The sequence below is a fragment of the Eubalaena glacialis genome, chromosome 10, assembly GCF_028564815.1.
Source record: "Eubalaena glacialis isolate mEubGla1 chromosome 10, mEubGla1.1.hap2.+ XY, whole genome shotgun sequence".
Lineage (NCBI taxonomy): Eukaryota > Metazoa > Chordata > Mammalia > Artiodactyla > Balaenidae > Eubalaena > Eubalaena glacialis.
This window is the reverse complement of record NC_083725.1, coordinates 117,251,205-117,274,464: the sequence shown is the minus strand read 5'-3', so window position 1 is coordinate 117,274,464 and position 23,260 is coordinate 117,251,205. Positions and strand designations below refer to the sequence as shown.

At 61.8% G+C, this 23,260-nt stretch overlaps 3 protein-coding genes and 1 pseudogene across 3 annotated transcripts; all 4 read left to right on the top strand.

Moving 5' to 3' along the window:
* Positions 1-364: 364 nt before the first annotated feature.
* Positions 365-4,689, top strand: ACY3 (aminoacylase 3). Its single transcript, XM_061203796.1, is given in 8 exon segments — positions 365-600; positions 1,454-1,546; positions 1,548-1,589; positions 1,892-1,931; positions 2,109-2,221; positions 2,321-2,447; positions 4,135-4,390; positions 4,667-4,689. Coding segments are annotated over 8 exon segments (930 nt in total).
* A 2,899-nt stretch (positions 4,690-7,588) lies between these two features.
* Positions 7,589-13,754, top strand: TBX10 (T-box transcription factor 10). Its single transcript, XM_061203795.1, has 9 exons — positions 7,589-7,595; positions 8,186-8,275; positions 10,194-10,461; positions 10,553-10,654; positions 11,011-11,182; positions 12,188-12,343; positions 12,659-12,726; positions 12,941-13,035; positions 13,471-13,754. Exons 1-9 carry the CDS (start codon positions 7,589-7,591, stop codon positions 13,752-13,754), a joined length of 1,242 nt encoding a protein of 413 aa, XP_061059778.1.
* Positions 13,755-15,137: 1,383 nt separating this feature from the next.
* Positions 15,138-17,245, top strand: NUDT8 (nudix hydrolase 8). Its single transcript, XM_061202166.1, has 4 exons — positions 15,138-15,411; positions 16,052-16,184; positions 16,757-16,834; positions 16,936-17,245. The coding sequence occupies exons 1-4, from the start codon at positions 15,218-15,220 to the stop codon at positions 17,161-17,163; spliced, it is 633 nt and encodes a 210-aa protein (XP_061058149.1). The 5' UTR covers positions 15,138-15,217; the 3' UTR covers positions 17,164-17,245.
* A 101-nt stretch (positions 17,246-17,346) lies between these two features.
* Positions 17,347-23,117, top strand: LOC133098881 (double C2-like domain-containing protein gamma; annotated as a pseudogene).
* The last annotated feature ends 143 nt before the right edge of the window (positions 23,118-23,260 follow it).

Sequence of the window (23,260 nt, the reverse complement as noted above, 5' to 3'; positions counted from 1 at the left end):
CTTCCCAAGTCTGGGCCCCTTTTATCAACTTGCGAGAAAGAAACTCCTTCTCTCCAAAGGGAGCAGAGAAATGATCTCCTCAGAGAAAGGCAGGGGAGGGCAATGCTTACCCTCAAGGGAAGGGTGCCAACGGAGGGACTGCAGGCACCAGGAGGGACCAACCTGGGCCACTGGAGGTGCATGTGGGACACCACTGAGCTAACATCCAGCCACGGCTTTGGACAAGCAACCGCCCCGCCTGGCTTGGGCTCCTCAGGCCTCAGGGAGCTCACCACCACCAGCCCAGCTCTAAGCTCTGGGCGTTGTGCTGGTGCCAGGGTTGCCTAAGCAGGTCCACCCACCAGGTGCGCCACTCCACATGGCGATGTGCTGGCTGCTGGTGCCCTGAGAGGCCCTGCACCACGTGGCAGTGACCAGGGCCACTCACGGCAATGAGACAGCTAGCACCTACCTGGCCCGGCACCGGCTGCAGGTCCCAGGGGAGGTGCAGAGACTCAGCTTCTCCACCATGCCTGTGCTGCTGGCCAACCCGCTGGCCTCAGCTGCCTGCTGCCGCTATGTGGGCCATGACCTCAGTCATGCCTTCACCGGGTCCTTCCTCAAGTGAGCATCCTGCCCCGCTGCTGTAGGGCCCCCACCTGCTAAGCTGGTCCAGTCCCTCCACCCGGCAGGAGGCACCCTTCTGCCTGTGATGCCCATTCCTCCCTTTTCAGTTTAGAGAAATTCAGATTGATGTCACCTTCTCCAGGAAGCCCTTCCTGATCCCAGGCTGAGACGAGGCCTCTTCTGGGTTCCCCAGACCCCGGGCTTGCCTCAGATCAGCCCCCCACAGGCTGCGTTTACGCAACCGCTGTTTATACCTTCCTTCAGTGGATACTGGCCGAGCCCCATCTCCGAGCCCCATCTCAGGCCAGCTCGGGTGAGAGAATGGGGAATAGGACTGAGGCGCTGTCCTCAGCTTACTAAGGACAGAGAAAGAACAGAGACAGAGAAAGGACTCAGCGACCACAAACCAGGAGGCTAAATGCAGGGGTGGGGGCTACACGAAGCATCTAACTTGGTCAAGGGCAGTCAGGGAAGGCTTCCGGAAGGAGGCGGGATCTCAGCCAAGCCCCAAAGGGTGAGTATAAGTTAACCAGGTAGAGAGGAGAGAAGGAGTTCCAGGGAAGGGCCCAGCAGGTACGCGGCCTGAAGGCGAGACCAGCACAGTGCTTGGAGGTGTGGCCGGCGTGAGAGCTGATGAGGTGGGTGGGCAGGGCCAGGCCGAGGGTGTCCGGCCGTGCAAGGGGGCAGGCATCCACATGAGCCCTTGAACTGCTCTGTCCCTCCTGCAGGGTCTCAGGGGCTTCACTCCTATCGGCACAAGGCTGCCCTCCCCCGCACCACTCACACACTCTGACCCTCTGATCACTGACTGAGACTGTCAGGGGCTGACACTACATTTTCACCCCTGAAATGCCAGGGCCAACCCGGATGACCCACATGAGGTGTCAAGGGCCAGAGACCTGAACCAGCTGCTGGGGCCCAGGGCCTCGGGCCGGCCTTCTACTTATCCCAGACCTTCCCAACACCACGGCCTCACCTGGAAGGCACCTACAACGTTTATGCCATGCATCTGTGCCACCACCTACAGGTGGCCCTAGCCTCCCAGCGTACACAGCAGGGGAGGGGGGGAAGGGGACAGAGGCCCTGCCCAGCCACCTCTTCTGGGCTTCAGTCCCCGGGGCCTGCGGTGCTCCGGGCCCTGTGGTCCCTCTCTCCCCTCCCCACAGGAGGGCACAGGGAGGCGAGTGCTCCCTCCAGGCTCTCCCCCCTCACCCCACTCCCGCCTCATCTTCCACTCCCGAGCAGCCTGGGGCCCTGACCCGCCCCCCCCAACCCCCGGCTGCAGGGCCCTGAGCTCCTGGCCAGGTCATCCCGCACCAGTGGCGGTGGGAGGAGAGTCAGAGCAGAGTCACTGCGAACAAGAAGGGAAAGGGTAGGTGGTGACCTCAGAAGTGGGCGGGCCCTGGAAGGGCGGGGCCAGACGATGGGCGGGGTCCGGGCCTGAGGTCTGGAACGCCCCCTCTTCTCGGGCGTGGCCTGACCCCTCCCTTCTCGGTCCTCAGCCCTGGAGCTGCGCCCTGGCCTCAAGCGTGCTGCGGGCCAACCTTTTCACCAGGATGAGGGTCCTGGTGGCCGCAGCTGTAGACTTCATCGAGCTGTTCAAGAGACCCCCGGGGTCTTGCTGGGAAACTAAGGCCCAGAGAGGAGAGGGCCTGGCCCCGGGACCAAGGAGCCAGGCTCCCCACCGCCCACTCGGCCCTGGGCCTGGAGGGAGGGATGGGCTCACAGACCCAGCCTCCTGCACAGGCATGGAGATGGAAGCATATGGAACCGTAGGCAGCGTGGACTTCCCACGCACCGAGGCCGGGGACCTGGCCGGCACCGTGCACCCTCAGCTGCGGGTGTGTGAGACTCCAGGGTCACAGCCTTGGGGTGTCAGGGGAGCCTGAGGCCCAGAGGGAGGGATCACAGGTGCCTCCCACAGGGTGGGTCATCAGCACCTCAGAATCAGGAGCAGGACAGGAGGCTGGGCCCCCCATGCCGGCCCCTACTGCCCCCCGGGGAACCCCACACGCAGGCCTGGCACTCGGGGCCACAGTGATCCTCACAGCGCCTGCGGAGAGCAGGGGGGGCTCCTCAACAGCCTGGATACGCCTCCCTCGCCTCCGAAGGTGGAGGAAGGGAGGGGATGTGGAGCAGGCAGGACCCAATTCACCTGCTTAGAGGTGCAAATACAGAACCCTCTCTTTAATTAAACCCTTCCAATTAATTCCGCGAGCATCCCTATGCACGTTAGCAGGGAGTCCAGCATCTCCATCTCCAGGCCTCCCTTTCCTCGTTGTCACAGGAATGGGGTAATCCTGCTTCTACACCTAGCGAAAAAGGAGGTGGGGAAGAATGGGCAGCGCACCAGCTCCTGCTCTACTTGCTGCCACATGGGGTCGCTGTTGAGCAGTGCCCATGCCCTCCAGTGGCCTTTTATGTCCTGCAGTCCCAGGCGGCAGGGTCCTAGCCTGCTTAGTACCTGTTCCCCAAGCCCCCCTAACTGGCCTTCAGAGGTGGGAGGAGCTTCAGAGAGAGCCACCTGCTCTGTTGGCACCGGCCCTCCCCCACCCACCGCACAGCCCTGCTCCTGAGCCCAGTGACCATCCAGAGCCCCCTCCTTCATAATGAGTCTTTGTGGGCCAGCAGGGTCCTCTCCTGCCAGAGCTGACCAGGTAATGCTGAACCTCTGCAAGGATAGGGTTCCGGCTCAAGGGCCTTGCTTCGTCAGCCCTGCCCATCCCTGACAGGGGCAGCTGTGGTCTGGCTCCCAAGGCAAGCAGAACCCCCAGCCAAGGGCACAGCAAAGCATGGGCACAAAAGAGAGATAAATATTAGGAAGAATTTGACATTTCAAAAATGTGGTCCTTTTAAAAGGACCAAATAACAACGGTAGGAAAAATCAGAACTTGGCTGGACTTTTTTGCTCTTATTACAGCTTCATATTTTATTTTGAGGTGTTATTTTACTTGTAACAACATTATGGTGGAGGGGGCACCATCCTTTCAGTGTTTAGGGCTAGAGGCCCATCTTCCTTGTGGATGCTGGATAATAGTCATTTTGAGTGATTTCTCCCACAATTTAAAAATTTATTTAATAAACTTTTATATTACATTCACTATGTATCAGGCACTGTTTTAAGCACTATTACCTGTTTAATTTAGACTTCAGGATAATAGGAGGAGATAGAATAATCCCTATTTTACAGATGGGGAAGCTGAGGAACAGAGAGGTTAAGTGACTTGCTCAAGGTCACACAGCTAGCAAGGCTTTGAACGCAGGCTTCACTATCTGTGCCCGTAACCACTAGGGTACACTTCCACAATGACTAGCGTCTTTCTAAGGTGACTGGTGTCTCCATTTCTAAACACAGAGCCAGTTGGCATCTCAGCAGACACCCTGTTGCATTGATCGAGGAAGTGAAGGAGCAAGTGGGCAGGGCCATAAGTGAGGGGCATCTCTTAGGCAGTCCCTCCTGGGGTCGCCTGCACTGGGGCCAGGGCAGAGGTCGGCCCCAGCAACCTTGGCCCTTGGCTCTTCTCCCAGGACTGAGACTTCGAGCCACTGCGGCCTGGAGCACCCATCTTCCAGATGTTCAGAGGTGAGGACGTGCTCTGTGAGGGGGAGTCCACCATGGACCCTGTGTTCATCAACAAGGTTGCCTACTACGAGGAGGGCATTGCCTTCATCCAGACTGAGAAGCTCACGTTCTCCGTGCCTGCCCTGCCCGCACTGGCCTCCACCCCGCCAGGGTCCCTAATCCAGGCCACACCTGCCCGGCCTCAGCCCGCCCTTCTGAACAGTGAGTGGGTCCTGAGGCACAATCTCGAGCCCAGGGCCCCCCTTTTGCCACCCGCTGTGTACCATGTTTCTTGCCATATCCCCACACCTCCCTGCCTCAGTTTCCCATTCTATAAAATGGAAGATGTCCAGGGGTCCATGGTTCATGTCCTCTCACCTGCATGGCGCCTCTCTGTGACCTCAGGATCTGGGGCAGGTCTGGCTCAGGGTGGTCTTGGACATTCTGTGTGTACTGGGGCCAGGGGTGTCTGTCTCTGTGCCCACGCTGTTTCATCAGTGCCCAGCGGGAAGATCCCATAGTGTGTGTGTGTGTTGGGGGGGGACTTGGAGAAATACTGTCCTGGGGCCAGCAGAGGGGCTTCCAGAGGAGGCCATGACCCAGAGGAGGGCTCCAACCCCTCTGCATTCCCAGGGCCAGAAAGTCGATCTCTGTGTGCCCGTGTGTGTGGGTGTCCAGGCGTGTGCCTGCCCCAGGTGCTCCGTGGTTGGGGGGGGGGGGTGTGTGTGTCTGTGTCTGCACACACATGTGTTTCTGAGAGCCTCAGTACCTTGGGCATTCTTCCAGGGGGATCCATATGTGGCTGGTGGCACAGCCCAGATGTTCATTTCCAGGTATGTAATGAGCTCAGGGCTCATGGGGGCTCAGGGGGCGTCAAGGCTGGGGAAGGGGTGCAGCTTGACAAGGCTCTCCCCACCCAGGACAGCTGTCCAGGCACAGGGATGCAGGGAGGAGGTGCAGCTAGGGCAGGTAGGGCAGGCGGAAGTCTCCTGCACCACCTAGGAGAAGAAGTCAGCGTCGGGGAGGGAGCGGGCACAGGGTCTGCGGCGGGGGTCCCCTCAGTCCTGCCCCAGACACTCTCTGCAGGGTGTCCACAGCAGGGCTGAACTGGATGGGGTGGGATGGGGCCTGGACACAGCCTCACCCTTTCCATGCTCCACCCCCTGGGCCCGCACCCCACCCCACCCCCGTGTTGAGAGCATCGCTCCTGCCTGACAGTGGGGCTGGTGGAGCCCAGAGCTCCGTCCTCTCCAGGCATCACTCCCTGGCCCCTCTACACCCCCACCGCCTGGCCCATCCATCTCCCCGCGGGCACAGCTGCCACGCTGACTTCTGCTATTGAGCAGCGAGATGAGAAGGTGTGAAGGATATGGGGGCACCAGGGACAGGCTGGCAGGCAAGATGGATGAGGGGGCAGGGGGCCAGCAGGCGCCTCCGGCAGGAAGGGCAGACTGGCCGGGGAGGAGGCTGTAAAGGAAAGCATGCCTGTGTGCATGGTGTGTATGTGTTTGTGTGCATGTGTGTAAGAGGAGCTTGTGCACATGTGCACAGGAGTGGTGGCAGGTCATCAGGTCTTGAGTTCGTTTATGCATTTGGGCTGACATGTGAGTGTGCCCACGTACGCATGAGCATGTGTGTGTGGGGGGGGTGTCCCATCACACAGACCAAAGGCGTGTGCAAGCACACACACACATCAGGAGCCAGTAGAACCCCGGGGCCCTGGGAGTCCGGGCTGAGGGGGAGCCACTAGGGCTGGTGCAGATCCCCCAAACCCCTCCATCACCTGCCTATTTCTCGCCTGCCCCACTGTGCATCTTGGGACAGGGTCGCACCTGGGAGCTGCTGGGACCCCCCATCACAGGCGCAGAGAATCTCCCCCATCTTGCCCAGCAGCAGACCCCAGCGCTGGTGCAGCCTTCCTCCCAAAGCTGGCCGTGGGTCCATGCCAGGGGTCGGCCCATGCTCTCCCCGAGGCATTCCTCCCAGCCTGGCAGGCAGGGACCGGGGGCACAGGGGGTGGAAGCAGCAGGCCTCCCTGAGCTGAAGGGAGGAGAGGTCTGCCCCCGACATGCGACATGTGGCTCTGGGAGGGGCCGGGGTGTCACACTCAAGAGGAGCAGACCCTCTCTGCCCCCTGTTATGTATGGCCTCTGCCAACCCCTTGTTCCCATGCCAGACTCTGCAGGAGGTGCGGGGGTCCAGCCGCCTTTGGGGATCCCAGTCGAGCATGCCCAGCTCGGTGTGCTCTCACCTAGTGCTCCGGCCTGGGGGCTAGCCTGCGATGCTCCCTCCTGGAGTGGGCTAACCGGGGTCTAGCCCGATGACCCTCCTTGCACATGGCAGACACCAGCTTCGGAGAACCCCCCTCCTCTGCCTTCCTGACTGGAGATCTGTGTGTTCCCTGAATGCCCAGTCCCAGACGGGCAGGGGCCACCTGGGGAGGGTGTCTGGTCAGGACATGCCCCAGAGGCCTCTGACCTGGGCCAGCGACCCCCCCGTGGGGACTGTGTAGGCACCGTCAACCAGGATGGGGACAGCTTACTGCCCCCCAGGCTGGGCCAGCCCATCCCAGGCAGAAGGGATTATGCACTTAGTTCAGTTGGGGAAACTGAGGCACGGGGATGTCAGGGTCCTGCCAGCGTTGCATAGCTCATCGGGCCGAGCGGACAGGAGGACCTGGCTTCCTGCCATCCCCAGTCCTGGGGCTCTGCCTCTGCTAGTACTTGCGGCTGCTGCCCCCTTGCCTTTCCTGCTCAAGCTCCCTGGTGATTCCACACCAGCAGCCCCAGGTCAGGTGTCTGGGTCCTGGGGAGAGAGCTTCGCCTCTGCCATTCAGCCCTCCATGCTCCTGCCACCACCGCAGCCCCCTGACCTCCCCGAGGCCCTGTCAGCCACGGCCCCTCCAGTCAACCAGGCGTGGCCCCCTGCAGATCACCCAGCCTGTCCTCGAGATGGGCCCCTGCCCTGCGTCTGGGCCCATTGATCAGGAGTGGCTGGGGGGTTCCTAGCTGGCGAAGGAGGAAGCCGGGAGGGGGGACCGGGAGAGGGAGAGGAGGCTTTGCCACGTCAGAGCCTTCCCACCTGCCCTCCTCCCGCACGGCATCGCGCCTGGAGCTGGACGAGCCCAGCCAGGGGCCTTGCACAGTCCAGTGAGAGGGTGGCTTGGAGAAGGGGCTCTGCACACCCCAGAGCCAGGGTCCTGCCTGCAGAGACCAGGTGCCTGGCTTGGGTGGAGAACCAAGACCTGGGCGATCGAGGAGGGAAGGACAGTCCTGCCAGGAGACTGGGGACTGAGGGCCCGAGAGCTGAGCCGTGCTGCTGAATGGACCGGGAGACCGGGAGACACTGACCACAGGCGGGACAGGCAGGGACCCCAGCTGAGCCGCCCTTCTCCTGGAGCCGGAAGTCCGGGCTGTCCCCATGGCAGGTAAGGGGCGGGCAGCCAAGGGAGCCCCATGGGTGGGCTCAGGCCCTGGGGTGAGTGGGGTGGGGGGCAGGCACTGGGCGTGGGGACCAAGGAAACCCCACTGGACCCAGGACCTGGGCAAGAGCATGGGGCAGGGGCACCCCAGGCTGAGGCCTCAGACCCCCCAGGGCAGGGTCGATGTGCTCACAGCCACCCAAGTGCAAATATAAGGGTGCTGACAGGCAGGGAGACACAGCCATTTCTGGGAAGTGAAAGCCTTATGAGACGTGGGTGACCTTGGGCCTGGCCCCGCCCCTCTCTGGGCCTCACCCCTTGAGGATCAAGGTTGGGGGGGGTGCTGGACGAGGAGCCTCTAACTTCCCCTCCAAACCTGACTTCATGCCGGTGGGAAACTGTCAACTCCTGACCCCAGGAGGTGCTGGCTTTTAGAGGAACTGGGCAGAGGACAGGCGCCTGCCCAGAGTTACTGAGGGTGCTCAGGGGCGGCACATTGACTGGGATGGGCAGGGTGTAGGCTTGTAGACTTGGAAGCCAGTAACCAGCCTGTGAAGCCCCCAGGCCCAGCAAAGCCATGAGCCTCCCCCACTTAGGACGCATCACCATGGACCCTGGGGGCTGGCATCGGTTACGGATGATGTACATGTTCCAGCAGGACAGCTGGGTGACGGGCAGTTGCCCATGTGATGGCCTGGTCTAGGTGGTGGGGGACATTAGCCCAACCACCCTTCGTGCCCCTCTGGGGGATTTGGACCCGATATGGCCCATCCCCTCTCAGTGAGACCCACCCACCTCCAGACTACAGAACTCCCAGGGGTTTTAGTGAGGTGCCACTTCTCACACGTGGCTCTCAGGGCTGCTAAGGATGGGGCCATGGGCCCGGAGCCCCACACTCTCACCAGGCAACTACTGTGCACTGACTCTGGCCAGCACATCACACGCTATACCATCCCAGGAACCTCCCTCTACCCATCTATCTCTCCTTCCATGCATCCATCCATCCAACACCAAAATTCTACTTCTGCCCAGAGGATCTCATGGTTTTACCAGGTCCTCAGCCCTTTATGGGGCTGCTAGAAACTAACAGTTTGTTTTTCAGGATATTTTTCCTAGTTTTAAAATTGTAATTGTGTTAAAATATACATAACATAAAAATTATCATTTTAACCACCTTTAAGTGTTCAGTGGCGTTAAGTACATTCATACTGTTGTGCAACCATCACCACCATCATCTCCAGAACTTTTTGCATCTTGCAAAACTGAAACTCTGTCCCCATTAAACATTAACTCCCCTTCCCCTCCCCCTGTCCCTAGCAACCACCATCCTACTTTCTGTCTATGAATTTGACTACTTTAGGCACCTCTCATGAGTGGAATCACACAGTATTTTTGTGACTGACTTGTTTCACTTAGCATAACATCCTCAAGGCTCATCCACGTTGTAGCCTGTGGCACAATTTCCTTCCTTTTAAAGGCTGAATAATATTCCATTGTCTGTATAGACACATTCTGCTTATCCATTCATCCATCGATGGACACCAGGGTTTCTTCCACATTTTAGCTATTGTGAACAATGCTGCTATGAACACCGATGTACACATATCTGTTCGGGTCCCTGCTCTGGATTCTTTTGGGTTTATACCTAGAAGTGAAACTGCTGGATCATATGGTAATTCTATCTTTAATATTTTGAAGGACTGTCAGCAGTTTTCCACAGGGTTTACACCATTTTTAGATTCCACCAGCAATGCACAAGAGTTCCAATTTCTCCACATCCTCGCCAACATTTGTAATGTTTCATTTCTTGTTTTTGTTATTGTTTTGGATTTTGGTAATAGCCATCCCTGTGGGTGTAAAGTAGTATCTCGTTGTATCAATAGTTAGGATTGTTTTTTTTTAATCAGAAGGGTGGAGCTGTGGCAAAGCTTTTGGCCAAGCCTTGTGCCAGGACTGCAGATCAAAAGGTGGGCTCCTTAGAAAAAAGTGAGGAGGCCAGAGCAGAAAGATGTTAGAACCAGCTTCTGGAGGCAGGATTTGGGCCAGTTTTTGGGGTCAGAGATGGGTAAGAGTCGTTCGTGGTAATTCGGGGATCTCCTTCAGCTCAGTATTCCTTAAGCAGCACGAGGCAGCCAGGTCTCCCCAGAGCTGAGAAAGACCCCCCACCCCCATGACCCCACGTGTCGCATCATCCATAACAGATGTCCTTTATGAAGGGCCTACTGTGTGCCAGGCTCGTGCGTGTCCTCACAAATCCTCACGTCAGCCCTATAAGGCAGATATTAAGAACCGCTTGTGACAGATGTGGAAACTGAGGCTCCGGGAGGTGAAACAATTTGCTCAAGGCCACTCGGCCTCCTGATGGCTCAAAGGTTCCCTGGGGAGCCTGACAGGTCCTGTCTCTGATCTCCAGGAGCTTTAAGTGAGCATTTACCTCATGAAGTGATGCCGAGTTGGGGATCCTGTGGGAAAACAGGCCTGGCAATCAGGGAGAGCTTCCTGGAAGAAGAGGCATCTAGGTGCAGCCTGAAAGATGAAGGCTGGCTGGGTGGAGTGGGGGTGGGTGAGGTGAACAGGGGCCCACACTCCGTCCTCTCTCCCCAGCCTTCCTCTCTGCTGGCCTCGGGGTATTTCCCCCCTCGGAGACCTACCCTTTGCCCATGACGAGCTCCAGCTGGGAGCCCCAGCTGGACTCCCTGTTACCATCAGGCCCTTCCACCAGCTCCACAGGGGCCCAAGCCATGGCTGAGCCCACAGAGCAGGGCCCCAAGAACCCACGTGTGTCTGGTGTGATGGTTCAGCTGGAGATGAAGGCTCTGTGGGAGGAATTCAACCAGCTGGGCACAGAGATGATTGTCACCAAGGCGGGCAGGTATGAGCAGTGGCGGGCGGCGGCCGGGCGGTGGCGGGAGTTGGGGGCAGGCCGGAACCACATTCGGGCTGCTGAGCAGCCCCTCCCGCAGGAGGATGTTCCCCACCTTCCAGGTGAAGATCCTGGGCATGGACACGCTGGCTGACTACGCCCTGCTCATGGACTTCGTGTCTTTGGATGACAAGAGATACAGGTCCGGGCCTGGCTGGGGGTCGCAGCTCAGACCTCAGGCACTTGGTTGGGGAAGTAGACCCCCACCAGCACCCTGGGGGAGGCAGGGGCCAGTCGGAGCAGTGTCGGGGGGGGCCTATCCTGGGCAGCAGTGGGCGCACCTGGGCAGGTAGGGTGGGCTAGCCCAGGGCAGCAGATGCAGCCACGGTGAACCCAGGCCAGACAGCGCTCTGGAGCCTCCGGATCCTCATGTGCAGGTGGGGCCAGTGCATGGGCAGTAGGAGAGGTGCCCCGTCAGTCTTGGCTCCGGGTGGGGGCAACAGATGAGGTGCCGTGGGCTGCAGTCGGGGCGCCCTTGCCACCTCGCTCTGTCCCCAGGTATGCCTTCCATAGCTCAGCCTGGCTGGTGGCGGGCAAGGCGGACCCGACCACACCTGGCCGCGTGCACTTCCACCCCGACTCGCCGGCCAAGGGCGCACAGTGGATGCGCCAGATTGTGTCCTTCGACAAGCTCAAGCTGACCAACAACCTGTTGGACGACAACGGCCACGTGAGGCCCGGGCCACAGTGGGGAGGGGTTGGGCCAGGGCAGGGGACGCTGGGGCCTGATTGTGATGAAGCCCGAGCCAGGGCTGGCTGGGCCTTTGGTGCCCGAGCTCACCTGGCCGGGGGTCGGACAGCAGAGATTGCCAGGCGGGTGGGGCGAGGCCCACGTAGGTGCAGGAACCCGGCACCACTGACACTGTGTCAAACAGACAAAGATCCCTGCCCTCACGGGGGCTTACCTCTTGGGGTACCGGGCAGATGGTAAGCAAAGAATCCAGATGGCAGAAGGGTGATAAATGTCAGGAGAAAAAGGAAGCAGGGAGGGGGGCTGAGACGGAGGTGGCCGTTGAGTTCAGGGGGCTCAGGAAGCAGCTGAGGCGCTATTTGAAGAGGGGTCTGATGGAAGTGGAGGAGGGAGCCTGTGCATATAGACGGGGGAGCCGTTGCAGGCAGAGGAAACAGCAAGTGCAAAGGCCCTGAGGCTGGAGAATGCTGGGGAGTTGGGGAAGCTGTGAGGAGACTCCCGTTTGGCTGGGGTGGAGCTCAGAGGGGCAGTGGGAGGGGAAGGGATCCTAGGGGTGTCCAGCGCTGCTCTGCAGGGCCAGTTGGCTGTGGAGAGGATTCTGGTCTTTACTCTGTGTAGCTCGGGAGCCACAGGAGGGCTCTGAGCTGACTCACTGGGGCTGCTGTGGGAAGGGAGTGCAGCCAGGAAGCAGCTGCGGAAATCCAGGAGAAAGATGGAGAAAGATGACGGTGGCCGGGCGGGGTGGAGCCAGTGGGGTGGGAGAGGTGGTCAGATCCCAGATAGTTCCGTGACAGCTGGGACGTGGGAGTGAGAGACACCAAGCAGCCTGGATGCTCAGACAAAGGGGCCTTTGATACAGAACTGCAGACTCTCAAGTTCAGACCCCTCACTGCCACTATCAGATGGGGGCAGCGGGCCCTGGAAGAAGGCCTTCGGCCTCAGAGAGGGTTTGCTGCTGCCCTACCCCTTCCGCACCCCCCGCAGATCATTCTCAGCTCCATGCACCGCTACCAGCCGCGCTTCCACGTGGTCTTCGTGGACCCACGCAAAGACAGTGAGCGCTACGCACAGGAGAACTTCAAGTCCTTCATCTTCACAGAGACCCAGTTCACGGCCGTGACGGCGTATCAGAACCACCGGGTGGGTCAGGCCACAGCTTGTGAGGCAGCTGCCAGCCCATCTCACAGGGGGGAAACTGAGGCACCAGGCTCTTAGGCCCCACAGGCACACAGACCCCTGCCCTTCTCTCCTTCCCGGACTCAGTGGGCATCTAGCCACAGTCCTTCCCCTGCCTTCATGCCCACTGGCTCTGTGGTTCCTGGGCTGGGGGGCCCAGGTCCCAGGGCCTCCAGATTGGGGACGGGGGTGTCCAGGGAGGAGAGGGTGGCTGAGCCTGGGGCCCACAGCCTTTCCCCAGCTCAGGGCTGGCCCATAACTACCCTTTCTCCTCTGCAGATCACCCAGCTGAAAATCGCCAGCAACCCTTTCGCCAAGGGCTTTAGGGAGAGTGACCCAGACTCCTGGTACCGTCTGGCCCCTGACAGTCCCGCCCAGCTGCCCTAACACACCCCCTCACCCCATCCCTATCCCCAGGCATCTCCTAAGGCCTCCGACCCTTCTTTCAGGGTCACGCCCACTGGCTTGTCCTGGGGTCCCACTGTCTGACTCTGACCATGACCCTTGGCCTGGGTTCTCCATCTTGACCCCCTGCCCCATTCCTGCTTGCCCCACCTTCAGGCCTATATCTCCACGGCCCCTGCTCAGCGTCCCGACCCGGAGTCGCAGCAGCCTCCGCCCCTGCCTGCTGAAGGGCTCCACAGAGCAGGAGAAAGGTCAGCCCCCAGGCTCACAGACACAGTGGGACCAGAGCCTGCGTAGTGGACAGGGCCCCGGGGCCCCGAGGAAGGGGCTTCGGCATGCTCAGCAAGCTCCCCGGGCATCTGTGTGGACAGAGAGGGGGAGGCAGAGATCTCTGAGACAATTTGGGACCCACGGCAGAGAGACCAGGGCCGGGACAAGGTGCTGAGAGCAGGGGCAGGGGGGTCGGGGAGACTTCCTGGAGGAGGTGGTTCCCGAGCTGGGCCTTGGAGGACTGGGAAGGGTTTGGACAGAGGCAGAAGGTGGGGAAGAAATTCCAGGCAGAGGGAAGAGCAAGAGCAAAGGCTAAGCGGTGGGCAACTTGGGATGCGAGGAGCAGGGAAGGAGACAGGAAGGCTGAAGGTGTGAGGGGAGGTCTGGGGTCCACTCAGACCATTTCCTCCACTCAGACAAAGCTCCAGCCTTCACCTCCAGGACCCCTGCCAGGCTCCACCATCAGCTGCTGGCTCCCCCTGAGGCTCTGCTGGCCCCAGCCACCTACCGGCCCCTCACCTACCAGGGCCTGTACCCTGGAGCCTCAAGCCCCCTCCGAATCCCAAGGGCCCGACCGACACCATACCCCCTACCCAATATCCAGGCTGACAGGGATCAGGGGGGCCTCCACTTCCCGGCTGGGCTGGAGCTCCTCTTCCCCACTGCAGTGTGCCTGGGGCCTGGCCAGGACCCGCAGTGACGGTAGGGCCCTGTGGACAGAGTGCTCTTACCCTGGAGCCCACCCTCTTCAGCCTCACCTCTGCAGAGACATCCTGACAAGGAGAGCAGGGCAGGTGGAAGCCAGAGAGGAAAGCTACCTGCCCAGAGTTCCAGCAAAGCTGGGATGGTGTCAGGCTTGGAACCAGACCCCCTACCTCCCAACCTGCCCTCTTCCGCCTTGGAGGTGACTCCTCCAAACCCTGCTTTACCTCTCTCTTCCCTGAAACATTAAACTGTTTGGAATGGGTGGTCAGCTGCACTTCTGTCCTTGAAGGCCAAGGTGGAGGGCCTCAGGAATGCCCACACCCCCGAGTCTGGGCTGCAGACATCACAAAGTTCTGCCCAGTGCTGCTGGCATCCCTGGGAGCACAGAGTGATGGTAAAGGTGGCGACACATGCTGAGTGGCAGGGCTGTGAAGGAGGCTGCGTTCCTGCCCTCTGCCTCGTGTGCCCAGATGAGGACTGAAACTGCAGCTCAGGGAAGCACCTGCTCAAAGTCGAAGCAAAACATGGAACATCTGCCACTCCACATTTAGGTGCTAAGTGCGAGGCTGGGGTGTGTGGTCCTCAAGGGGCCAGAGTCTGGCCGAGGGGTGCACAACACCACAGGCAGTGACCACAGGGATCAAGGTGAGGGTGGCGGGAGGAGTCTGAGAATCCGATCAACACTCCAGGTAGGAGAGCTTCTAGGGAAAGTGACATTTAAACCAACACCTATAAGAGTAGAAATTGCGGAGGACGGGGGACGGGAGGAGAGACGAACTCCCGGTGGCGGGAAAAGCACGGAGAAGGCCGGGGGCTGGAGTGAGACCCTTGGAGCGAGAGGGCGCGGCGCGTGCCACCCAGTGGAACCAGGAGAGAGGGCCCGGAGGGTGGGGAGGGCCGGGCACTCCCCCCGCGGCCCCAGGCGTCTCTGCCCCGTAGACCCCGTAAACGCCGACCCCGAACATCCTGGAGCACTTCCTCTGAGGTCCCGGACCCCCGCGGGCGCGGAGAAACGTGGGTCCCGGCGGGGCCTCAACAGCCAGACACCCCGACTCGCGAACCCCGCGGTCAGCACGGCCAAGCCCGGTCGCCGGGCCAGGCGCGACCCCAGCTGCTCTAGGCTCTCGGAAGGGACACTCCCCAGACCATCCACGCCAGCTCCGCCCCGCCCCAGGCCCGCTCCAGGCCCGCCCCTCTACCGGAAGTCCAGGTTATCTGGTGACGCCCCTTCTGGCCGCGCCCCACAGCTCGCGGAGAGGCCCCTTCCCGGCCTGGGCCCCGCCCCTTAATCGGGCCCCGCCCCATGGGCGAGGCCGGTGCCGCTACGGAGCCCCACCCTGCGGGCAGACTCCTCCCACGGCCCGCCCCCCAGGTTCCCGAGACACCCTACAGTGTGCGCTCTGCCCTTTCCCTCTCGCCGCCCGGTGACCTCGGTGTCCCGGCCGCGCTGGACCGGACATGCTGCCCGACTGCCTGTCGGCGGAGGGCGAGCGGCGCTGCCGGCGGTTGCTGGCGGGGGCCACGGCCCGGCTCCGCGCGCGACCTGCTGCGGCCGCGGTTCTCGTGCCGCTGTGCTCGGTGCGCGGGGTCCCGGCGCTGCTCTACACGCTGCGGTCCAGCCGCCTGGCCGGGAGGCACAAGGGTGACGTCAGGTACACCGGCCGGGAACTCCTCTCCCTTCTAGGAAGAGGCCGCTGAACCCGGAGACCGCAGGGTCGTGGGCAAGGCACTTAGCCTTTCCGAGCCTCGGTTTCCGCCTCTGTAGAATGGGCCTGGGTCTGAGAGCCCGTCCGGCAGAGGGCTATGGCGGGAGTCAGCAACCCACGTCCTTCCGCCCCAATCTGGCGCCGCAGGTGGTCCTGCCCGGGCGCCGCACGGATCGCTCGACATCTCGCTCAGATCTGTGTCCCCCTCCAGAAAGGAAGGACTCCGCCCCCTTCCGGCGACTACTGGGAGATTCGTGTCCCCGAGCCGAGGAAGCGCGCGGGGCGGGGCTACCTCGCTTCCCGCCCTGGCCCCGCCCCCGGCGGGAATTGGGGACACCCTAGGGTCAATGTCAGCGCCTCTGGGGCCACCATAAGCAGAGTTTGCATGTCTGAGCCCCAGGGCCTCTCTCCCTTACTCCCGTTGTTCAGGGAAGTAAACCGGGCCTGGAGAGGTCGTGTGGCTTGCCTAGCCCTCTCTGCACACTAGGGGCAGAGACGTTATTTAGGTGGGTCACTGCCACAGCCTCCACCCCCACCCCTCCACGGCCCCAGCAGCCCAAGAACCAGGCTCCCTGTGCCTGTTCAGTTTCCCAGGTGGCAAGTGTGACCCCGCTGACCGGGACGTGGTACACACGGCCCTGAGGGAGACCCGTGAGGAGGTGGGCCTGGTTGTGCCTGAGGAGCATGTGTGGGGTGTCCTGAGGCCCGTGCACGACCAGGTAAGCCCGCCAGGCCCTGAAACCACCACCGGCCCTTGCCCCATTCAGCCCCTCTGCTTGCCCTGGGCTAGGAGCAGGGACCCAGGGACGAGGAGGGTGGTCATGGACTGTGGCAGTCACGGAGTGCGGTGGGGACACCCGCCTGGCAGTTGCGTTCCAGCCTCACACAGCCCGTCAGGAAGGGGCCAGGGGTATTTTATCCCCTTTCACGAGGGATACTGAGGCTCAGGTCCTGGGGTGGAGGTGGCTCCAGGGTGAATCAGCTCTGCTCTGCTCGGTGGACAAAGGTTGGGGAGGGCTTCGCAGGGTAGGCAGGGACTGAATGACCATTGGGAGATTTTAGGGTAGTAAAAGTAAGGAAAAGCGAAGGCCCAGAGGCCTGAATGGGTCTGGTGTGTTTGGGGGGCCTGAGTCAGTCAGCGTGGCTGGAGCAAGTCCAAGGGCAGGGGCCGGGTGGACCTGGCCTGCACTGCTAAAGGCCCCTGGAGTCTTCCTCTCAGGCTCCCTGCCCCAGCCCCAAAGCCCCGTCGAGGGCATGCCTCCCCTGACTGCCTGCCCTCCTCCTGCCTCAGCAAAAGGCCACTGTGGTGCCGGTGCTGGCCGGCGTGGGCCCACTGGATCCCCAGAGCCTCAGGCCCAACCCCGATGAGGTGAGTGGGGAGATGCTAGGGGTGGAGTCTGGGTCGTCCGGATGGGCGGAGGCTGCAGTGGCCAGTGCTCTGTCTGCCCTCTCGCTGCCTCCTGCCCACAGGTAGATGAAGTGTTTGCACTGCCCCTGGCCCATCTGCTGCAGGAACAGAACCAGGGCTATACCCACTTCTGCCATGGTGGCCACTTCCGCTACACACTGCCTGTCTTCCTGCACGGGCCACACCGGATCTGGGGGCTCACGGCCGTCATCACTGAGTTCACCCTGCAGCTGCTGGCACCTGGCATCTACCAGCCCTGCCTGACCAGCCCTGAACTGCCCAGGGGCTGATGACCTGGCCTTGAGCAGCCCCTGCCTTTGCCCTGCCACGCCAGCTCCACTCCAGGACTGAATAAAGAGCCTTTGCCAACTCCGTGGCGACTGCACCTTCTGCACTGGAGCCTTGACCTTGGGCAGACCCCATGGGACAGCTGGCCTGCTGGCTGGGGTGCCTCTGGATAATCACACTGTTACTTGCTGTGCCCACTCACTGTGTGCCAGGTGCCTGGAGTCTTTTTTCTCATTTCACTCTCACCACAACCCTGTGAGATGGGGCCAACGCTGTCCCTGGCTGGTGAGACTGAGGCTCAGGGAGGGTAGACACCTTGCCCAAGGTCACCCCAGTTTGGGATTTGAACCAGGCCCTCTCTGACTCCAGAGACCAAACTCCTAGCCACTACACTGTACGAGCTCCTGTTCCATCTTCCGTGCCTGGCTGAACATGTGCTGGGCGGTAGGCATCCAGAAAGGAGCCCTGCATGCTACTGCAAACCTCTAACGTGCCAAGCTCCCACCATGTGCCAGGTGCTATGCTGGGGTCCCATCTGTGCACCAGCCAGATGCTACTCTGCCCTCTGGGGGTTCTCAGTCTGTGGGAGATCTTAGACCAGGTCACACAGATAATCATGTGATTGTACATTAATTACTCACAGATATGTAATGGAATTATGTATCAATTATGTAAATCTCTGTGAGAGAGTTGAAGGGGTGGGCAGTCTAACCTTGACACGGTGGACTGGGCAGTATTAGGCAGGACAAGTGATAGAAAACCCCACCCACTAGCTGACTTTGCCAAAGGAGGAATGGTGATTACAAACTCCAGAGATAAACCAGCTTCAGGCATAGCTGGATCCAGGAGCTCAGGGACTCTCTTCTTTCTGTGCTTTCCACTGTACTGGCCTCACTCTCAGGAGCATTCTCTACTCCACGGGGGTGAGAGGTGAGGAGAGGGCAACAGCTCTAGGATGGCACAGTACCAGCATCCCATCAACAGAAAACAGCTTCTCTTTCTGGGCCAGTCTATCCCAGAATTGTACTTTTTTGGCCCGCTTCGGGTCACATGCCCTTCCCTGAGCCTGTCACGTGGCTGCTGGATTTGGAATTCATTGATTGGCAGGGTCTGGGGCACAGGCCTGGGGAGCAGGGTGAACCTCCTAGAGTGAGAGTAGCGAAGGGGTGGCCCCCAAAAGACCCCTGGGAAAAGACAGGGAAGGTTGAGCAGGTAAAGGCAGCCACGTTCCCCTGCAGAGAGTGACCTTGCGACCATAGGTAAGCAGGAGCAGGCCAGGTCAAAGGGCAAGGGAGGAAAGTTGTGGCAGAAGGAGCAGCATATGCACACAGCTTGGGGTGTTCTAGGAAACGGAGCGGAGCCATGCGGACGTGGGGGGAAGGGGCCCAGCACTCAGGGGGCCCCAGTGAGCGGCCAAGGGGGCAAGCCTCAGTGATGGGTTAGGATTTTATTCCAGGCTGGGAGAGGGGGAGAGAGGTGCCGAAGTGATCGGATTCAGGTGTTAAGAAGCTTGAGCTCCAAGGGGACCAGGTTGCAGCGGCACCCCCGCCGCCTCCACAGAGCCCTCCCCGCCCGCCCATCTCCCCTCCCCCCCAGCCTGCCCTCCACACCCCTCCCCCTTCCCACATGCCTCCCCACACGCTCTCCCCCGACCCCTCTGTCTCACCTACCCCTTCCTCCCCACACTCCCCTCCCATTGCCCCTCACACCCCTTGTGTCACCTCTGGCCCTCCAGCCTCCTCACCTGGGAGCAGGGCCATGTGATGGCGGTAAAAATAACTCTCCCCGGCTGTGTGTGAATTGGGGAGGGGTTGGGGGAGGAGGAGAGAGGCTGGGCCCCAGCACTAGGGAAGGGGCCCTTGGGGTGGAGGGCAGGGAGCTGCTGGTCTCCTTGGCCCCAGAGAAGTGTTCTGAGTCCTGAGTCCTGAGTCCCACCCCTTCCAGCTCCCCCAGGGCCACACTCTGGCTCTCCAGGTCACCTCCGTCAGGCGCACACCCAGCACCGGCAGCGACCCAAACGAGGTGGAGGAGCTCTCAGAGCGGTAAGTAGCCCAGCCGGCCTACCTGCCAGCCCACGGGGTCCCCCTCCAGGCTGGAGGCCCCCACCCCGCCGGCCTTGACCTTGCGCTCTGTCCTCAGGTCCCAGCTGCTGCCCGGGACCGCCCCCCGCCAACATCCTCAGTGATGCCTCCTCGCCCTGTCTGGTTGGCCTGTTGCGGTCCCCTCATCTCCGGTCCTCAGGGGCTCCTCTGAGTCCCCCCTCCATGTCCGGGCCCCCATGGCGGGCACGGCGGCGGCGGGCCGGGGGCGGGTGAGCGTGCAGGAACACGTGGCTATTGACGTGAGCCCGGGCCCCATCCGGCCCATCCACCTCATTTCCGACTACTTCCCGCACTTCTACCCCTTCGCTGAGCCGTCGTGCGCACCCGAGACCTACGCCCTCCAGTGACCCCCACCATCCGCTCTGCATCCCAGTCCCAGCCGGACCCAGAGCCAGAGGGAGACTCAGACGACAGCAGTGAGTGGGCGCAGGGGACAAGGGGGACCCTCTGGGCCCGGCCCAGCCCAGCCAGGATGGGGTCTGGGGCATCCCAGGCTTCTGACCAGGGGAGGGGCAGGGCAGGAGGCATGGTGCCGGGGCAGGGGTTGATGTAGAAGCTGACCTGCCGGCCACCTGCCCTTAGCCACCCTCGGCACCCTCGAGTTCACGCTTCTTTTTGACACGGACAATAGCACCCTGCACTGCACAGCTCACCGTGCCAAGGTGAGGATGGGGCGGCATCCCTGGGTCCCAGGCGTGGGCCCTGGGCCTGTCCCACATCCACTGTCTCTTCCCAGGGCCTCAAGCCACCGGCCTCGGGCTCCGTGGACACCTATGTCAAAGCCAACCTGCTGCCCGGGGCCAGCAAGGTGAGGGTGAGACACAGGCCCCTACTGCTGCCCCTTGGCCGCACACCCAGCCTGGAGCACCCACCTGGCCTGCCATGCCCCTCTTCCCCAAGGTCTTGACCTCAGACAGGGAGCCCCCCGTTGCTGGAATGTGCAACTAGAGGCCATATGAGGCAGGGGGACCAGGCTGGGGCCCTGGGGCCCGATGAGGCTCTGACCCTCCCTGCTCGGCCCCCAGGCCAGCCAGCCGCGGACACGCATGGTTTGGGGCACAAGGCGGCCTGTCTGGGAGGAGACACTCATGGCTTCACCCTCCAGGACGCCCGGCGCAAGACCCTGCGGTGAGGATAGGGCCTGGGCCACAAGGGGGCAGGGCCGAGGTGGGGGTGAGGGCTTGCCTGGCCAGGTCTGACCTGGGTGGCCACCAGTCTGTGCGTCTGGGAGGACCCACGGTAACGGTGGCGGGCGCCTCCCCTGGGGGAGCTGCGGGTGCCCCTGGGGAAGCTGGTGCCCAACCGAGCCAGGAGCTTCTATGTGTATCTGGAGAGGCGGAGGCTGGTGAGTGGGCTGGTGCACAGGGTGCGGCAGGCAGGGAGGGAGACCTGGGCAGTGTCCAGCCAAGGGGACCGGGCTCTCTGCTCTTTCAGACCAAGAGGCCCGAGAGCCTGGACACAGCACGTGGCATGTCTCTGTATGAGGAGGTGGGTAGGACGGCGGGGCCCAGCGAGGATTGGGGGGGGCAGGTCTGGGGTGGCCCAGGCTGAAGTGTGTCAGGCAGGGATTGATGTGGGCTGGACAGGGGTCCAGGCCCAGGCAGGCTTGGAGAAACTGAGGCCATCTCGCTCAGCGGCCCTGTGAGCGCTCATAGGCCCAGGGAACAGCCAGGCCCCAGGGGCTGGGCAGAGGGTGACTTCCCCTGCTAGGGCAGCCCAGGGGAGCTGTGGGGCACTGGCACAAGCCCTCAGGGGGCAGAGACACAGGCCAGCTTGAGGCAGAGGCTGGAGCCAGTGGGATTTGTCCATGGCCTGAGCTGGGAGGGCAGGTCAAGGTCCGGGAGAGAATGGATACGGTGGGGCTCCACGGCTGCTAGGTCTGCCCGAGGCAGTGTGGGTACCACACTCCTGGGGCTGGTAGCCACAGACAGGCCCTTGGCAGGAGGCAGTGATGGTGACCGCAGGGGATCTGCAATAGGAAACCAAAGACCTGGGCAGAACCCCTGCAGCCCAGCAGGTCCCCGGCACCTGCAAGGCTGAGGCAGGGCCCTCCGCAGCTCCTCCGGGGCCAGAGGGCCAGGTGCTGCTGCCCCGCCCCCTAGTGGAGCCGCATGTTGCTGCGACTGTCAGTCAGTCAAGGCGAAGCTGCGGAGCCCTACCGGGTGGGGCAGGGACCCGCCACAAGCACTTCCTGGCCCAGACCCCGCACAGCAGCCCCTTGGCCCGTGGAGCACTCCCTTACTGAGAGCTGAACGCCAGCAAGGTGGCTGGGCTTTCGGCAAATCAAATCCCTCGTTAAGTGTGGGAGAAGCACATTCTCTCCAAGGCATCCTCCCAAGTCCTTTGGAAGCTCCGGGGGCCGAGTGTGGCAAAGGACGTTCAGAATCTGGCCACTTGGGCTGCGGGGTGTGAGGAGGGTGGGCTTTGTAGCTGAACAGACCTGTATGTCCTTGGGTAGAGAACAGCCTCTTAGAGCTGCTTCTGTGGCACCAGGCTTACCCTGCAGGAGGGTGGTGACGGGTACCTAATGGAAGGCCACCTAGGAAGCTCCTAGCATGTTTGTGGCCCTTAGGGACATCAGTTCCCTTCCCCTCCACGACAAAGATGCCCCAAACTGGCCAGTCACGTGGCCTGGGCAAGCCCGTCCCCTTCTCGGGCCCTGGAGAATAGAGCTGACCTGGAAGTTTCCTTCCAGGGCACTAAGCCAGTGACTGTTTTTGTAAATTGAATCATGAAATCAAACCACTGGCCCCTGACTTCTCTGCAGCCAGTTTGCGTTCTCATGTCCAGGCCAGCACGGGTGGGTGGCTGGGCTGCGGGCCACACGGGAGCTGACCCCAAGCCTACCCCCTGCAGGAAGCGGTGGGGGCTGAGGTGGCCGGGGAGGAGCGTGGGCGCATCCTGCAGTCGCTGTGCTACAGCTCTCAGCGGGGTGGCCTGCTGGTGGGTGTGCCCACCTCGCCCCCACGGACGCCAATGGCTACTCGGACCCCTTCGTCCGCCTGTGAGTGTGACCAGGGGCAGACAGTGAGGGTTCCTCAGAGCCCCTCTGGGGCTCACCTCTCCAGGGCCGCACCTGAGCTGACCCCGTTCTTCCCCATCAGTTACCTGCATCCAAATGGGGGGAAGAAATCGAAATATAAGACCAGTGTTCGGAAGAAGACCCCAAACCCCGAGTTCAACGAGGTAGGCCAGGGCTGGGGGGAGGCAGTCCTGGCTGCGGGGGGTGGGAGGAGGGGGGTCAACATCCCGCCTCCGAGGGAACAGGCCCCAGCTACCCTGAGCCATTCACCTGTCTGAGTCTGTTTCTGAGGCTGTGAAGGACCCAAGGCCGCCTCCCTCCTGCCTTCCTGCCCCTTCCCTGCAGGAGTTCCCCTGCGCAGGCCCGCGGGAGGAGCTGGCACAGAAGACACTGCTGGTGTCTGTGTGGAATGATGACCCGGGCACAGCTGACGACTTCACTGGTGAGTGGGAATGTCGGGGAGCTAGGGGGGCGCCCAATGGACTCCCACACAGCTCCTGACCTGTCCCCCAACCCAGGCGGGGTGCAGCTGAGTAGCTGGGCCCGTGGGGAGCGCCAGCAGCACTGGCGCGAATGCCTGGGCCACAGTGACCACCAGCTGGAGCTGTGGCACCCGCTGGACGGCGTGCCCCTCCAGCTCAGCGACTAGCGGGGGCACCCGGCCTGGCCCTGCTCACTGCCCGTCCCCCAGACTGACCCGCGGCCGCCTCCATGGAGCTCGGAGGACCTGGGGCTGCCTCACCCACCATGTCCACCCCTAGTCAATTGCTTCCTTCCTTCCCCCCTTTCAAATTCACCCCACTCCCAAATCATGAAGCAAGAATAAACCTCTCCTCCAAACCAGACCGGACAGCCGGTTCTTTCCCTGCCCATCGTCTCACAGGGCAGACTGGGCCCTGTCCTCCTTGCTCCCACCCTCCAGAGGCCTGCACTGGGCCAGGCCCAGGTCTGCACCCCAGGCCACAGTTTCCCCCT

Coding starts and splice junctions, on each gene's coding strand:
- TBX10 (XM_061203795.1), top strand. Junction 12,344..12,658: donor CGGCGTATCAGAACCACCGG/GTGGGTCAGGCC, acceptor TCTCCTCTGCAG/ATCACCCAGCTGAAAATCGC. Junction 13,036..13,470: donor CTCCACAGAGCAGGAGAAAG/GTCAGCCCCCAG, acceptor TCCTCCACTCAG/ACAAAGCTCCAGCCTTCACC.
- NUDT8 (XM_061202166.1), top strand. CDS start 15,218: ATGCTGCCCGACTGCCTGTCGGCGGAGGGCGAGCGGCGCTGCCGGCGG. Junction 16,185..16,756: donor TGAGGCCCGTGCACGACCAG/GTAAGCCCGCCA, acceptor CTCCTGCCTCAG/CAAAAGGCCACTGTGGTGCC. Junction 16,835..16,935: donor TCAGGCCCAACCCCGATGAG/GTGAGTGGGGAG, acceptor TCCTGCCCACAG/GTAGATGAAGTGTTTGCACT.